Source organism: Leptonychotes weddellii, chromosome 5, assembly GCF_054177405.1.
Source record: "Leptonychotes weddellii isolate Sample4059 chromosome 5, ASM5417740v2, whole genome shotgun sequence".
Classification (NCBI taxonomy): domain Eukaryota; kingdom Metazoa; phylum Chordata; class Mammalia; order Carnivora; family Phocidae; genus Leptonychotes; species Leptonychotes weddellii.
This window is the reverse complement of record NC_138373.1, coordinates 92,495,568-92,513,438: the sequence shown is the minus strand read 5'-3', so window position 1 is coordinate 92,513,438 and position 17,871 is coordinate 92,495,568. Positions and strand designations below refer to the sequence as shown.

At 36.7% G+C, this 17,871-nt stretch overlaps 1 protein-coding gene across 1 annotated transcript in view; it reads left to right on the top strand.

Annotated features, from left to right (window-relative positions):
* Positions 1-17,871, top strand: part of SYT10 (synaptotagmin 10) — a 66,477-nt gene that overhangs the window by 8,342 nt on the left and 40,264 nt on the right. The window contains exon 2 of the mRNA XM_006727694.2: positions 10,996-11,353. Within this exon, the coding sequence (XP_006727757.1) occupies positions 10,996-11,353 (358 nt within the window). The remainder of the gene's footprint in view (positions 1-10,995; positions 11,354-17,871) is intronic.

The window sequence follows — 17,871 nt, the reverse complement described above, 5'->3', positions numbered from 1 at the left end:
TGAAAATAAAGGTTTGCTACTCACACATTGTGCAAATTACATAGGACACCTGGAGTGTCATAGCAAGGTCATGGGGAGGCAGGGGAGAGTAAGGAAGGGCTTAGGATTCTGTTTTTATTGGGGTGTAAGTGGGGTCCTTGGGTTTCGAAGGCTCACTCATTATTGATGAATTTAAAACAAAATAGCAGGAATTTAAAGTGTGGGAAGAGAAAAAACAAGAGGCCCAAATGATTTTTAAAACAAAGGAGTCTGGGGTGGTGTGGGGGCAGCCGGGCTCTTTTTTTTTTTTTTTATCTTTTTATTTTTTTATTCTTATGTTAATCCCCATACATTACATCATTAGTTTTAGATGTAGTGAATGGCTTTTTGATTCAGAATTGGTGATACCTTTGTTTTGCACTCATTATTGGGCCCCATGCCATCAAGAATGCCTTAAAAGAATTCATAAAAGATATAAAGACCACTGGTGTTGTGCTTTAAGCTACCTGTACAGTTATGTGCAATGTTAGCAATGTTGGCAAACTCACTTGACTCACTGCCTTCTCCACCTATCCCCAATAAAAGTTTGGCTTGTAAGGTTTAGAGCTGAGCTTCACTATTTTCTCCACTGTTTTCTTTCAAGCCACTTAGACTTGACTTTCTATGACTGTCAATGTTGATGTTTTGCTTTAGCACATACTCAGACAGAATAAATTTTGACACACTTACTTCCTGGCTATTAGTGATTGTAACAAGCCATTGATACTAAAATATATTCTGATTTCATAAAATGAAAATGTTTTAAAATACACATTTTACAATCAAGTATATTATTAACATAAAGTTGTTTATCATTTACTGAAATTCAAGAAAAAGGCAAAAGTCAATACAGTTAAGTGGAAATTAAAGAAGTATTGTTGCAAGGATGATATGTTGATTGATTATGTATTGGATTGATAGATGAAGAAGAGACTGCTAGTTGTTTCCTAGTATTAATTTCCCCCCTTTCATTTCACAGTATCAGAATCCTTGATTTTTAGTTACATATGTGGCAGCATTAAAATAAATTTAAAATTTTAATTTAAAAATGACAACTTTTCTGAGCTTTCTTTTTGGTTTGGTGCAGCCATGTGACTAAATGTAACCATCAAGGGGTGCCTGGGTGGCTCAGTTGGTTAAGCATCTGCCTTTGATTCAGGTCATGATCCCAGGATCCTGGGATCGAGCCCCGTGTTGGCCTCCTTGCTCAGCAGGGAGCCTGCTTCTCCCTCTGCCTGCCGCTCCCCATGCTTGCTCTCACTCTCTCTCTCTCTCTCTCTCACAAATAAGTAAAATCTTTAAAAATCAATCTGACCACTAGCATGCTAGCAACAGTGATGTGTACTACTTCCAGACTGTGCCCTTAAAATGAAAGGACATACTCTCACCTTCCCTTTCCCTTATTAATCTGCCACCCAACTGCCTAGAATGTGGACATGGTAACTTGCCATCTTGGACTTTAAGGAGAAGGCAAAAACCTTTGAATAGCAAAACAAAAATATAGAAGAAACCAGGATTCTAGACACCTTGAAGATGTGTATGCTCTGGCCTGCTTATGCTAGGACAGTTAATTACACAAGAGAGAAATAAACTTCTCCCTTGCGTAAGTCACTGTTAATTTTGCCCCTTGTTATAGAAATCAGAATTATGGCCTTTTATAATATTAGAGCTGATCCTTGAACAACACAGGATTCAACTGTGCGGATCCACTTATATGTGGATTTTTTATAGTACAGTTAAGTACTCTAAATGTGTTTTCCTTTTTATGATTTATTTAATGACATTGTATTTTCTCTAGATTACTTTATTCTAAAAATATAGCATATAATACATATAACATACAAAATATGTGTTAATCAAGTGTTAATGTTATTGGCAAGGCTTCTGGTCAGCAGTAGGCTATTAATAGTTAAGTTTTGGGGACACTTGGGTGGCTCAGTTAGGCGTCTGACTCTTGATCTCAGCTCAGATCTTGATCTCAGGGTCCTGAGTTTAGGCCCCATGTTGGGCTTCATGCTGGTCATGGAGCCTACTTAAAAAAAAAACAGGGGCAACTGGGTGGCTCAGTTGGTTAAGCCTCTGACTTTGCGTCAGATCATGATCTCGAGGCCTGGGGGCTCCACACTCAGCAGGGAGTCTGTTTATCCCTCTCTGTCTTCCCCTTTCCCCACTTGTGTTCCCTCTCTCTAATATAAATAAATAAAATTTTTTTTAAAAATTAAAAATAAATAAATAAAGGTAAACTTTTAGGGAGTCAAAAGTTATATGGAGATTTTCAACTGGGGGGTAGTGCCCCTAATCCCCTCCTTATTTAAGGGTCAACTGTAATACCATATGAATAGGATAAATAGGTTAACTTCAAAGATAATTCCAAATTTTTATCCTAGACACAGTTTTCCTCAGCTTTCTTTGAATAAGAGTTGCTGATTTGAGTTTTATTCTCCCTCTTTCTCTATGGAATGATGCCATAAATATGGTCTATGTTCTGGCAATAATGGGAAGCAACCAAAGAAACAAAAGGCTTGGAAAATCAGTGAACTAAATTATAATTTTTGATTAATTACAAGAAATCACATGTGCATACATTTTGAAAACTAAAGAACTAGAATTTTTAAATTAAAAAAATGATACAGAAATACACAGATATCAATTAAGGCAGTGATGATGGAAATTGAGAGCATGCCAATTGGTCTGTGCTTTTCTGTGTGATCCTTTCCATCTGCATAGGTAGTAGGCAATTAGATCTAACACTTTTTACAGGCCTCAGTGAATGCAAATGTTATGGTCTGGTTGTATAGACTTTAGCAAAGTTCTGCTTCACTAAGTTTCTGAAGAATCACATTTTTTGGCTTACTCTGTTTTCTGATGAGAGTTGTCTTTTCTCAGTTTTTTAGAAATGGCTCACTTTATTTTGAGATATTAAGACACGATAGAAGAGTAAGATCTCTATAGCAAAAGTGAGTCAGAGATATCTAGTCAAACAGATAGACAGGTAAGTAGATAGATAGTGGTAAAGTAATGGTTATGCATATATATGTAATCAAACCAGAGTTTGAGAAATTTTAAACCTGATTATCTTGGCACCTAATCTAGTATCTGTATATTTCATTAACTCTTAGTCTTACCAAGATATAATAAGATGAATATCATATAATGGATTCTTTTTAACTATCCAGAGACATTAAAAATTTGAGATTGATCCTACTCATCAAGTTTGCCCTTTGCAATGGGTAACTTCAGAAGCCCTGCAGAGAAGGCAACCCACTTATATTCATTACCCTGGCCTCCCAGTGTTGACCCCTTTTCTCCAGTGATCTTCTTTTCTCTACCTTACCTCCCCAGTCCCCAACCAAAAGTTCCTATGCTTTCACCATTTCTCATTTGGAAACTCTAGTCCATTCACTTTTCTACTTCTCTGAATTCTCTGTCAATAAATATGGCACCATACTTAATGATGCATCATTTCAGTCACTTTCTCCTTTGAAGTATATTGGATCTTCCTGCGCTGTGGGGAAGAGGGACCTCATTCATGGATAAATTAATCTTCTTCTCTATCCCTACACTGGAGCAACTGAATATTTAGGAGATTTTAAAACCAGGCAGGCTAGTATCACTCTATTAGCCTCCCATTTCAAAAGAAGCCTCAATTTTGAACAGAAATCCTGTGTTTTCCTATTTAATTTTCTCCTGTTCTCTATAATTCCTATTTTCAAACTTCCCAAATGTGTTTAAATATTCCAAACTATTCCCCCAATATCACAAAATAACTGGCAGTTGACCCTAACTCCTATTTAGGAGAGAAAATACTAATTATAAACAAAAATTCACTTGACTTTCTGCCCAAAGACCTATAAACTTACCTGGTTCCAGAAGCATCCTCTTTTTCTTGTAAAGGAAAAAATGAGGCAGTCCTTTCACCTTTGTTTCAGACCCCATCCATCCATTGTCTCCTCTTTTGGGATTTCAACATTAATTATTCATTCTCCTTAACTGTCTATGTACTCTTGTCTACTGATTCCTTCCCTTAATTTCTAAAACATGCTTGAGTATCACACATCCTAATAAAATACCTACATCAACTCCATGTGCTACTCTAGTTATTGCTTTCTCTCTCCTTTCCTACATCCAGTTTCCTGAAGGAATTATCTACTGTCATAGAATCCACTTCCTCACTCCTATCATTTATTTAACCATATTAAACTAGTTAATACAGCCTCTGCTTCACTAATTGCATTGAATTCACCAAAGACCTACTTGTTAATGTTACTTGTTCTAATTGAACTTACTTTAACTTTTTTTACATGGTTGATCACTTCTTAAAATATTTTTCTCCGGGCGCCTGGGTGGCTCGGTTGGTTAAGCGACTGCCTTCGGCTCAGGTCATGATTCCGGAGTCCCTGGATCGAGTCCCACATCGGGCTCCCTGCTCGGCAGGGAGTCTGCTTCTCCCTCTGACCCTCCCCCCTCTCATGTGCTCTCTCTCTCATTCTCTCTCACACAAATAAATAAATAAAATCTTTAAAAAATATATATATATTTTTCTCCAAACTCTTTGAAAACACATTGACCTGACTTTTTCCCCATACCTCTGTACTATTTCTTAGTCTTCTATGCACACAGGCTCTTTGTTCCTTTAAGTTCTTTTTTCTTTAAATATTGATGTACTCAGGGGCGACTGGGTGGCTCAGTCGTTAAGCATCTGCCTTCGGCTCAGGTCCTGATCCCGGGGTCCTGGGATCGGGCCCCGCGTCGGGCTCCCTGCTCAGTGGGAAGCCTGCTTCTCCCTCTCACACTCCCCCTGCTTGTGTTCCCTCTCTCGCTGTGTCTCTCTCTGTCAAATAAATAAATAAATAAAATCTTAAAAAAAAAAAAAAATATTGATGTACTCAGGTTTCTATGGAACTTCTGTCTTCTGTTTCCTGGATCCAGATTCCACTATTTAAGGAATGTTTTAGGGAATATTAAGGAAGTCCTTTAATTTTATCTGTAGTTGCAGTCATGTATGACCAGTAGCTTCCTCAAATTTCTACTTGCCTGACCACAAGTACTTCAAAATCAATATGACCAAAGCTGAAGTCATGGTCTTCCTGACTTCATCATCCTGTTTGTCTCCCACTAACTCACATTCTTGTCCAGTCTTCACACTCCTTAACTAGAGTTTTAACTTCCCAATGATCTCCTGAATCTGCTCTTTTCCCCATTTCAGCAAACCTCATTCAGATCCACTGTAATCCCTCTGTGGATGACTATCGTAATCTGTTAACTACTTTTGCCTCTTCTAGTCTGACTTCCACTCTTATCTTCTCCCTAGCTAGAGTGTTACTTCCGAAATGTGTATCTTGATGTATGGTCAAGACTGAGACTACTAATTTTTCTTTGAACTAAGTCCAGACTCATAACGTTTTTCATGCCATGGTTAATTGTTGACTCATAATCATAAAAAAAATCATTTAAAATATTTTGATGACTTTGTAAATTCTCCCAGATCCTTCCTTAATCTTTTTATAGTCAGATTTTTTTTTATTTTACTAAACAAATTTTGTTGAAAAAAATTATAAAGACCTAAGTATTAAATAGTTGGTTTTGTTTTTTAATACTTATAATTTACTTATAATTACAATAGCAGGCAATGTAAAAATATATAAAATACAATAAGCTTATTTTTATAACTTTAGTTTTATTTTGCAGGATAAAATTCTAACTATCCCAACTTTTTTCACTTTCTGCTGTTGAGAACAAATGCCTTTTCCCCTTTGCTCTATGTTTTTGGATCAGAGGAGCTACAAGATAGGAATAATGGAATCTTGGCCCACCCCCGTCTCTGAGAAATGAGTTACCTATCTCTCCTTTCTTTGAGGTGTAAGCTTCATATCCTCAGGAAACAAATATTCCCTACTCCTCTGTGTAGTAAATTTTACAGGGTCCAGTCCTCATGGGGAATACCGGTGGTGGTCCAGCCAGGCTGTCCCTGTATGGACAAGTCTAATTAAATTAAGGTAGCATATTATCAACTACTTTCTGACAGACTTAAGCGGAGAGCTGCTAGTATTTTAATTGCTACCTCTTTGAACGCTGTGTATGTCTCTCAGTTGTTCTGAGCACGTATGTGTAGAAAAATGGGATGTTATTTGTTAGCTTCCTGAAACATTAGTATTTACCTAGAAATGATGGTGTTCATTTTAAACAAATTCACGCCTTTCAGTACCAGATATCGTCAGATAAGTCTCTCCTCTTCTTACTAATTTGTGAATCACCGTTCAATCCATATCTAATCTATAACGATGCCTCTTTTTCCTCAGTACTCTTGTTTAAAGGAAAGTAAATAGTTGATAGCAACCCATCACTGTACATATTATGCAAATTACAATGCTAAATACTTTATATACATTTATTTAAACCTCACGACGATACCCTTTTTTTCTAAGACTCTTAAAACCTAATCAACTTGCCCAAAGTCACAGGGGTGGAGTTGACATTTGAACCCAGATCAATAAGCTATTATAAGCTAAATTATAAGCTATATTATACTATCTTCCTAGTACACGAATTTCTGCATATTTCCTCCAAATTACTCAATTTTTTTTCATCCAGCCACCTTGAAATTCACAGACATTTGAGTTCCTTGTCAGATAACTCCCAAAATATGTATGCAGTAGCTCCATAAACATTTTTTTGACCATGTAATAAATACCAGACACTAAAATAGGTGAATACATTTGATTTCTGCTCTGAAGGATCGAGGAATGAGAGTATTTGTAGGATGGGAACATTTGGAAAAACAAAATAAGTACAGATCCACAATCTCTTATCCACAATTATGAAACCTCAAAACCCTGAAAACTGCAAAGTATTTTGTAAATTGTAGCACTTTGGCATCAACATCTTACCTGAATTGGCATTAAGCTATTTAAAATCTTCAGTGATCCCACTCAGTGTGACTAATTCATACATTTCATTATAGACGTATGGGTGTGTTTGATTACTGGATGTTGCCCCAGATAATGTGCGTCATGTTGCCTTTCTAACATCCAAAAGAAAATAATTTTTGAAACACATCGTCATGTCTCAGAGTTTGAGGTAAAGGATTAGAAGCCAGTCAGTTATTATAATAGTAGTGTTACAGCGGTGGAGGTGCTCTCAAAGCCCTCAGGAATAGAAGAGGCAGAGAGTGTCAAGAAAGAGATACTATTGGATCTGATTGTTGAATACAAATTTACCCGGCAGCCAGAGAGAAGAAAATGCACTGGAGCTACGTCAAACGGGCTAAACAAAATCATAAGACAGTAATGTGTGGTCGGAGGAAGGAGTTTAGGTGGGAAAGTGGCAGAAGAATAAAGGTGATCAATACTGAGCGGTCAAATCACAAAGATGCTGGGGAATGCCTTACAAAGTTTGGATTTGTCTCAGATGGTTAAGAGGTGACCCGGAAGGATGTTAGGCAAAGAGAGGTAAGGCGACCATATATCTCAGTTGCCAGGACAGGACTTGATTTCTTCCAGCTACCCTCATTACTGATACCACAACTTTTCACTTTCATGAGTAACTTAGTATGGATGAAATATTTTATGGTCCCCTAAATGGTAGAACCAGATACTGATTTTAGAAAGAAAATTGTCAGCAGTAGGGAAAATGGAATTAAGGTCAGAGATTTCCACAGGACTTTCTCCTAAGATGAGAACAACCTTGTGAATGCCAAAGCCCATCACTTAGGAACAGTGGCGTAAACAAATGTCATCAAATTTTTGTGCATAGAGTATAATAAGTTCTCTAATGTCCATAAGTAAGAAGGGAGGCATTTTCAGTTGTGGGCTGAAAACTACTTCCATTCTTGCCCCTACCCCACATTGTCCTGCAGTTTCCTTATTTCTTGGCTTTTGGCTCCAGCTGGGTAGAAATTAGAGATTAAAGAATTAACTGAGTTAAAATATCCATAAAATATAATGTAAATGGAGCCAAATATACATAAAGATTATGAATCCATAATTGTAGTATTTATTCCTCCATTTAAAACCAAAGTTAATAATCAGGAAGCACATTTTATGTATTTTTTTCTTTTTTTCAAGTTATGGGGCTAATGAACAATTAAAAAGTAAAAATAAACTACAAAATATAAAGTATCACATTCCTCATCAATGGAGTATAAATGGGAAATATATTCAATGGATGCTTTAATAAGTAACTGGAAAATGAGATAAAATATTAATATCTATGTATAACAGCATGTCAAATTAATTTTTATTCTTATAATTAAGTAGCATTAAAAACTTGAAGTTATTTCAATTTCTGAATAGGTTTCCATTAGCTACAAATTAGGAGTTTAAACAGAACCATTTTATCTTACTAATCAGGAAAATGTAAATTAAAGCAAGGTATCATTTCCCAATCGTATCAGTGAAAAGTAAAGTACATCAGCATTTCTCTGAGACTGTAGGAACTGGTAAACTCATATCATGTTTTTGTTATAGTCACTTTGAGGTTCTTTTGGAAATACCTAGTAACATTAAATATGTGCATAATCCATGACTTTGCAATTCTATTTTTAGATATTTACCTTAGAGAAACACTCACAAATATGCACAAGAAGGGTGCAAGGACACTCATTGTAGCTATGTTGTAACAACACAACACTGGGCATAATCTAAATATCTATCCTGAGGAAGTATTATGGAATACTATGTGAGATGAAGTTAGACCTCAAGGATCATTGAATAAAAAAATAAAGCAAATTGAAGAAATATGCAATAAACTATTTATGTTTTTTAAAAAGTATATTAAACAATTCTGTGTTTTTGTGGGTTTTTAAAGAATTATCTTTGTTTATTAGTGCTTGGGCTGGCCAGATACACACCAAACTGGGATCAAAGGTTGCTTCTAAGGAGGGGTGGGAAATCCTGGATTTACAGTAGTGGTTAAAGGAAATTAGATTTGTTCTTTATTAGATTGCTAGGCCTTTCATAACAAAGTACCACAGACTGTTGGCTTAAACAACAGAAACTTATTTCTTCACAGTTGTGGAAACCAGAAGTCTGAGATGAAGGTGTGAGGAGGGTTAGTTTTTTTTTCTGAGGCCTCTCCCCTTTGGCTTGTAGGTGGCCTTCTCCCTGTGTCTTCACATGGTCTTTCTGAGTATCTTTGTCCTAATCTCTTCTTATAAGGACACCAGTCACTGGAATAGTGCCTACTCAGATGACCTCATTTTGCCTTAATTACTAATTTAAAGGCCCTGTCTCCAAATACAGTCACATTCTGAGGCTCTAGGGCATTAGGACTTCAATATAAGAAAGTGGAAGGGATGAAGGGACAGACATAATTCAGCCTCTAACATATGCCTAACATTTTTATTTTAAACAAATAAAAGATATTGGATTCATATTTTACACTGAGGCTAAGCAAAGTTGTAAAAGAAAACTACATGGTTATTTACATCTAGAAAAATCTCCCTTTACAGGAACTCTATTTGGTTTTGAAGAGTACTGTTACACCAGATTGCTAGTATTGGTCGTCTTAGGAGGCTGAAAATGGAAGTGGGTAGTGGGATATCATTAACTTTTTTAAAAACAGACTTTACTGTTTAGAGCAGTTTTAGATTTACATAAAAATTGGGGGAAATAGTCCAGAGGTCCCATATACCCCATACCCAGTTTCTCCTATTATTAACATTTTACATTAATATGGGACATTTGTTATAATTAATGAACCAGTATTGATACATTGTTAATTTAAGTCCATACTTTATTTATATTTCCTTAGTTTTTATCTAATATCCTTTTTCTATTCCAGGACTCTGTTTAGGATGCCACATTATATTTAGTTGTCATGCCTCTGTAATCTCCTCTTGTCTGTGATAGTTTCTCAGACTCTCTCTTTATCTGAGAACCTTGGCAGTCTTGAAGAGTATTGGTCAGATATTTTATCGAGTGCCCTCCTACTGGAATCTGTCTTATATATTTCTAATGTTTAGACTCAGGTTATGGGTTTGGGGAAGAAGACCACAGAGGTAGAGTGCCATATTCATCACTTATCAGGGGTGCATACTATCAACATGATTCATTATTGTCGATATTCACTTTGATCACCCCGGTGAGGTTTCTCCACTGTAGAGTTACCCTTTATTTATTTGTTTGTTTGTTTGTTTTTACCTTTTTCCATACTCTCCTTTTTGAAAGGAAGTCACTATGTGCAGCCACACTTAAGGAGGGGGGAGCTGTGCTCCACCTCCTTGAGAGCAGAGTATCTATGTAAATTGTTTGGAATTCTTCTGCACAGGAGATTTGTTTCTTCTCCCCCATTCATTTATTTACTCAATCTTACTAACTTTTTTTACTATATTTCTTTAAGTTATTTTGCATAATGAGCATGTATTAAGTTTGTGAATATTTTGAAGTAAGAATATTTTAGAGATACTTAAGTAACGCATCACTAATTTGGGACTTTAGAAAGTAGGAACATGCAAGGTTATCAGAAAGGACCTGGGGAGTTTAAAAATAGAGCTACTAGTATACCCATTCTTTGTTAGTAACATGTTATCCTTATGTAGACTATAGAAAGTGGTTTATGCAAATATTTAACATTATTCCCTGCTTCAAGAGTGAGAAGTTTACATCTTTAGATAAAAGATGAAGCCAACAGAAGTCTTTCCTGTTGTGTGCATTTCCCGAGTTTCTTAAGATTCATAACTTCAAGGCAGGTTGCAAGTTGCCACCCTTCAGTTTGCAAACTCTTGGACCCTTTGTAGTGTTCTTGGAAGTGATATGCTTTTTCTGTGTACAATTCGAAATTTTCATATATCTCTTTGGAGAATTTCCAGGCGCAATTATTAATCTTTCCTCCCTACAAAGATAACTTAAAAGTCAATTTTGAAACTCTCAATCAGAAAGCTATTAATAATAATCATAATGTAAATTATCTCACCATTGCTGCTCTTTTATCTATACTACCAATGAATTAATATTCCTTTACATTGTAATTTTTTTCCAGATATTTCGGTCAGCTTGTTGGCGGTGGTTGTCAGCTTTTGTGGCCTGGCCTTGTTGGTTGTTTCACTTTTTGTCTTCTGGAAGTTGTGCTGGCCTTGCTGGAAAAGCAAACCAGTGACTTCCAACATCAGTACCCTTCCACAGAGCATTTCAAGTGCTCCTACTGAAGTTTTTGAGACTGAAGAGAAAAAAGAAGTTAAAGAAAATGAAAAACAAGCTCTAAAAGTTATTGAACCTGCTATAAAAATCAGCCACACTTCCCCTGATATCCCAGCAGAAGTCCAAACTGCTTTAAAAGAGCATTTAATTAAACATGCACGTGTGCAAAGACAAACTACTGAGCCTACATCTTCATCCCGGTAAGGAAAGATCAAATACATAAAACTGGGTACGTGCGTGCACGCATGCGTGTGTCCGTGTGTGTGTGTGTGTGTGTGTGTGTGTGTGTGATTTTGTAAGAGAAAAAAACTGAGGTGGGAAAGGAGAAAAGAAAAGACAAACAGGAGAAATGAGACGGACATAGGAAACAGATAATTGAATAAAAAGGAAAAGGGTAGAGTAAGCAAGGATGAGAGAAACTGAGGACAAAGGATCCAAACAGGGAGCAGTACCAAGAAAGGAGTTTAGTAGATTTTGAGGTCTCAGTAAAATCATGTAACTACAGACTATTATTTATTAACTCTTTACCTTGAAATGTCATGGCTTGATAGTTGCTACTTGCAGTCTTTCAATTTAGTTTAAGTCAACCAATAAATATTGAGAAAACAGCCATTTGCAATGTCTGTCATGAAATCATCTAGAACTTCACAATCAAAATTGAGTAACAGAGACTAAAGTTTAGTCTGCAGTTATTTAGCAACTACACCGTCAACATGGAACCACTGGAAACTGTTATTTGAACCCACATAGACAAACTCTTACACTGGGCAGAGTGTGATAAGCTCCGCCAAAGAGTTTTGGTGAATATCATGAGCATACTAAAGATTGTACACAAAAAGAGGGAAAAGGGAGGCCTCTTTGTGGAGATACATTTTAACTCCGCTTGGAAAAATCAGCAAAAGATTGCTTGAATGAAAATAATTTGCTATAATGTATTTCCGATTGCATTAACTATAAAAGAAAAATAGATTTTTGTGAAGATTAAAGCCGTAAAGAGACTCAGAAATTTTAGGGTAAAAACGTTCAATTAATGTATAAAACATTTTTTAAATATTAGCAGCAGCTGTGTACATCAGTGAGCTTATTAGCATTCAGAATTATTCGGCTCTTTTAACTGATAAGTGCACCCTACATAAGGACACTTTTTCTCTCAATCTTAAAAAAACATAAAGATTGAATTATACATATCTCATATTTTCTAAGAGAAAAAGTGGAATACAAATTCAGAGTTTTGCTAGAACTTTGGTATCATTTCATCTGCCTCTTTGAATTTCCTTGTTTATATGAGTGGCTAGGAAAGGAAGAAAGAAAGAATTATTTTTGAGCACTTACAATTAGCCACTATGCCAGGCACCCTTCCTGATAATCCTCTGCCAATCTGCATGAAGTAAGTATTATTAATTGTTCCCATTACTTGTGAGTTAACTCAAGCCCAGAGAGATTTAAAAATTTGCCTAAAGTCATGCAGCTGGAGAAAGTTAGAATTCAAATTTATCCAGATTGATGGTTTCACATTTTAAGCATTAAAGCCAAGGGGGATATAGTTTTCTGAAATCAAGATGTTGGTTACAAAGTCTGCTGAGGACAGATAGTTTGGAGATTGAAAAATAAGGGTATCTTCCTGCTCAATTTACTCAGAAATCTAAAATCGTAAGTGGTTATTATGAATGACCAGAGTCATGATTTTAATCTCTTTGGTGTTGGGATGAATTCCTTTTAAAAAACTTGATTACACTTAGTTCTCAAAACCCCTCATCTACATTAATTATTTCATCATACCAGAAATTACCTTTGTAGAAGGAGGAGGAAATTGCTGAGTTCATTATGCAGCCCACTTGGACACAGAGATCAAAGGTACATTATCATAAATTAGATTATTCTGCTCAAATCATAACTTCACTGAAATTTAGCAAAATCAAACCACACATATACACGCACACATTCATACACACACATAATTAACTTAACTTTAATGCTTGATTTCATCACCTTATTAGGCTATGTCAGCTCCAGTCTGCTGTTGGGACTCCCTTTGACTTGGCTCAGACAGTAGATGACAAACATCTTACCCTTTCAAGCTTTATTTGTCTCTATAATTAACATTTTGATTGGTCTGAACTTAACAGCATTAGTGGAAACTGGCACATTTTCCAAGTTCTCGTCTTCCTTTACAAGTGCCTGGCCATTTGGCCCCATCAGCCTGCCAGAGGCCAAACAGCCAGGAGGCATCCATGTAGTTAGTTCTTCATTACTAACATTCTTCTAGCCTATATCTTGATTGATTGTTCATTCATCCAGTAGTCTCATTCAAGTAGATATTTACTAATGGGTATCATCAGGTATTATGTACACTCCGTCCACTCTGCAAATCCAAGGGAGCTGGAAAAAAATTTATAACATAATGCAAAGATAAGACATATAAGACCAACTTCAGTATAAGGAATTACAAGTGCAAACTGTGGTGGAGAATGTGGAATTCTGAGAACAGAAAAGTTATTTCCAGCATGAGGCTGAGAGAAGAGAGATTAAGCGGAGGCTAAAGGAAACCAAGAATTCACATGAATGGCAATTGGGAGAAGGTGTGCATCCCAGATGGAAACATTTTATGCAAAAAGACATAGAATAGGAAATGTTGCCATGAAAACAGCAGGTAAAATACCTTGATCAGAAAACAGAGTTTAGTGGAGGAGTAAAGGAAGAAGAGAAAGTTGGCTGGAATCAAAGTATAAGAGGCCTTGAAATCATGGCCAGGATGTTCAAGTTCTGTCCTATCAAAAAATATTTGCCACAGAAGAGTCTCTTGTTAAAGCCCTTGATAAAGAGCTAGGTTTTAGAAAAATTAATTTGGCAATAGCTTATAGGACAGACTAAAGAAAAAGACATCTATTTGGAAACTAATATAATAGTTAAGGCATGATAAAAATCAGGAAAGAGCAAACAACAACCAAAAGACAAAAGCCTGGGAGAAGTTATAAGGGAAGAATCTAAGATCCCTTATAAAAAGCACTGTGACACTTCAAATCATTACAAGTATAGCCTAAACCTTTGCAAAGCCTGCCATTTGAACTATTACAATCTGATGATACCAAGCTGCCATTCAAGCATTTTAATTCCATATTCCCCCACACATATAGCTCTGTGTTGCTTTCTTAGGCAGAAAATCTGCCCAAGATTGCTCTTCGTATTGCTCTTGACACCTAGACAAAGTACTGTAGGAACTATATTTGTTGGTTTAAAAAAAAAAAATGAATTTGGGCGCCTGGGTGGCTCAGTTGGTTAAGCGACTGCCTTCGGCTCAGGTCATGATCCTGGAGTCCCGGGATTGAGTCCTGCATCAGGCTCCCTGCTCAGCGGGGAGTCTGTTTCTCCCTCTGACCCTCCCCCCTCTCGTGCTCTCTCTTTCTCATTCTCTCTCTCAAATAAATAAATAAAATCTTTAAAAAAAAAAAATGAATTTGATGACCCCATCTATCTATCCAAGTAGGTATTTTATGATTGCCACGAGAGGAATGCTTGGTCTTTTTACTATCCTCCTATAGACCTTACCTCTATCTTTGTGCAATTGCTTATATTGCTTCCCACATCTAGAATGGTGACCTCTTTTTTATCTACTATAAGCTGTTTAAGGAAAATGTATCTGAGAGTCTATTTTCTCTGCCCAATTATAAGCTTATTATCCTTTATTATTTAAAGCCACAGTTACAATCTAGCAATTATTTATTGTCCTAATATTGAGCTGTAGCTACTTGCCAAACTCAATGCTAAGTTCTCAGAGAACAAGACTGTGTAGCCTACTTTTATGCATTCCTAATTTCTGTCACTGTGTAGGTACATAATACGCATCAAGTGACACTTTTGATTGATTGGTCATCTCTCCACTTCACTTTGCTCCTTTAAATAACAGCATCAGGTGGTGAGATAAACTGCCCATATTAGAAAGAGGTTAATGATGGTATACTCCCAGGATGAGTATGAGGACCAATTTTCTGTTCATTCATTAAGGGTGCCCAGAAAAGGTGAATAGTAAGTGGCAAAATAATTTGTTGAGGATGAGGAATTATGTAGGTTAGCCACTGTTAGAGAGGATTCTAAGTACCTACTGAAAAATAATTAGGAAACCTAATGGCAGAGCCAATTGAACTTATGAACAAAAGCAAGAAAATGTTCATGGGAAGAAATCACTGACTTACATGTGCTCATGGATTTACAATAAGCTATGGTTGCTTAGAAAAGTAATTTTTAAAATCATCACATAAGAGAAATGAAAGCATTATGTAAAAATACATAAAATTGGATTGTATAGTTTAAGAGATTTTTTTTTAATTAAATTCCTCTGAAAAGATAGCAAAAATTGCAATTATTCATCCAGGGCACTGTAAGGAATGGAAAGCAAGATGTTACACAAAAGGAAAGTTTAAAAGATATATACCTAGCTAGGATAGCAAGAAGCAACACTTACCCAAAACTGTGAGGACCTGAGATCTATCTCTTTCAATTAAATTTCATGAAAAATGCTGTACAGATGCTTGAGATGGTTAAATAAGCTTTTTCATGAAACATGTATTCAATAAATACAACAACTCTTTTCTGAAATGGGATGGCTGTTTGTACCAAGGTCAGAGACAAAACCTTATAAAATAAAATCAGACTTGGAGAGTTTGTTTTCTGGCACTGATAAATATCATCTCCTCTTTACAAACACTAATTATAAATTGATCTCCTCTTTACAATCACTATAAATTGATTGACGGTATTTGATTTCATTAGTCACAGGAGTATTAGGGTAAATGATTTTTTTAAAAGATTTTATTTATTTGAAAGAGAGAGCGCTCCAGAGAGAGAGCACAACCACAGGGGAAGGGCAGGGGGAGAGGGAAAAGCAGACTCCCTGCTGAGCAAGGAGCCCCACAGGGGACTCAATCCCAGGGCCCTGGGATCATGACCTAAGCCAAAGGCAAACGCTTAACTGACTGAGCCACCCAGGTGCCTGGTAAATGATTTTTTAAAAAGATTTATTTATTTATTTGAGAGAGAGAGACAGAGAGAGCACGAGTGGGAGGGGCAGAGGGAGAGGGAGAGAGAATCTCAAGCAGGCTCCACACTCAGTGCTGAGCCCTGACAAGGGGCTTGATTTCAGGACCCTAAGCTCATGCCCTGAACCAAATCCTAAAGTCCAACACTTAACGGACAGTGCCACCCAGGTGCCCCTAGGGTAAATTATTTTAATACAAACTCCAACAAACATTTCCTGAATCCCAGTATATGTTAGTATGAAATTCATGAAAAGATGAATAATACATAGTCTCTGCCATTATAAAGACCACCGTCTAGCAAAAGTGTTGAGGAATGGAAGACTGATGTGAGAACAAGTAATTTCAAAACACTGTTTGCAGACATCAGGAACAGCATAGTAGGCTTAGAAAGTAGAGACTAGTAAAGTAGGAGAAAAGCCAGGAGGGTTTGGGGGCCAAGTGAAGAGTGTATGTAAACAACCGGGAGAGATTAAATGTTAATTGGCTCCAGTAAGGCTGGCTGGGATAAAAACTGTGAATTGCCCTGTGAGTTTAGCAATGTGGGGAAGTCATTGTTCACATTTTCAAGAGTGGTTATGGTGGAGTTGAGCATGTGTAAAGCTAATTAGAGTATGTTTAAATAGAATAGAAAGAAACAAATTGGACAGTGAATGGACTGTCTCAACTCTTTCAAGGAGTTTTGCTACAAATGTGTCAGAGAAACAGAGTAGTACAGAGAGAGGAAGTGGTATGAGGTTTTCTTTAAGATAGGAGAAACAACAGTGTGCTTTTATGCTGACAGTAGTGATCCAACGGAGAGGGAGGATTAATAATGCAAGAATCAGGGAATATTCTTGAAGGTGACATGAGAGAAAATGGGATTATCTTTAAGGCAAAATATATGGGTTACAGATCTGCTGAGAGGGTTGATGAGATGGTGTCTGTGGAAGGTTCTGCTCTTTGCTTCAATTTTTCTGAGTGAAGTGGAAAACTAGGTCATCAATTGAGCCTTAGCATGAGGAAGAAGGGTGATGGAGGTTTGTAGAAAGGTGAGAGGGTGTGAAATGGTCTTCTTGCAAATCTAGGAGATTGAGAGGGAGAAGGAATTGCTGTGTTACATTTGGGTTTACATGAGAAATGTCATGAATTTAAAGTGGAGCAATGAGAGTTATTTTATGTTTTTCTCCAATTGCATTCACTTGCACGTGGGCAGGTGTAGAGATGATGGAGGCTTGAATTCAACCAGAGCTGCAGTTATTTTTGTGTTGTTGTCCTGCAACTAAGAAGGTAGAGAGCAATAGGGAATTGGGGATGTGTCCCTGAGAGTGACTCTAATGATTAGCCATGGAATTAAAACTGGATAATAAGAGGGAAATGATATCAGGGACATAGGGATTATGAAATGGTGGTACAGTCACAGATTAGAGGTTCTCATCATTTGGAAAGGTTGTCTGAGGGGTATAAGAGGGTCTGAGCTAGAAAGATAAGAGGTGTTGATCAGAGAGAGGTATGCATGACATTGGGGTTGTGGAGAGTTTGTAGCTAATGATGACAAAATCTATGTACATGGTAGTAATTTCAGTAAGTAAAGGGCATCATTGCAGGAGGGGAGTTCAAAGAACCTAGAGGCCACAAGGTAGAAAAAAACATGTGCATTGCTAGAAATTAGAACAAAAACATTGTCAAAGAGAGTGTTAGTGAACCAT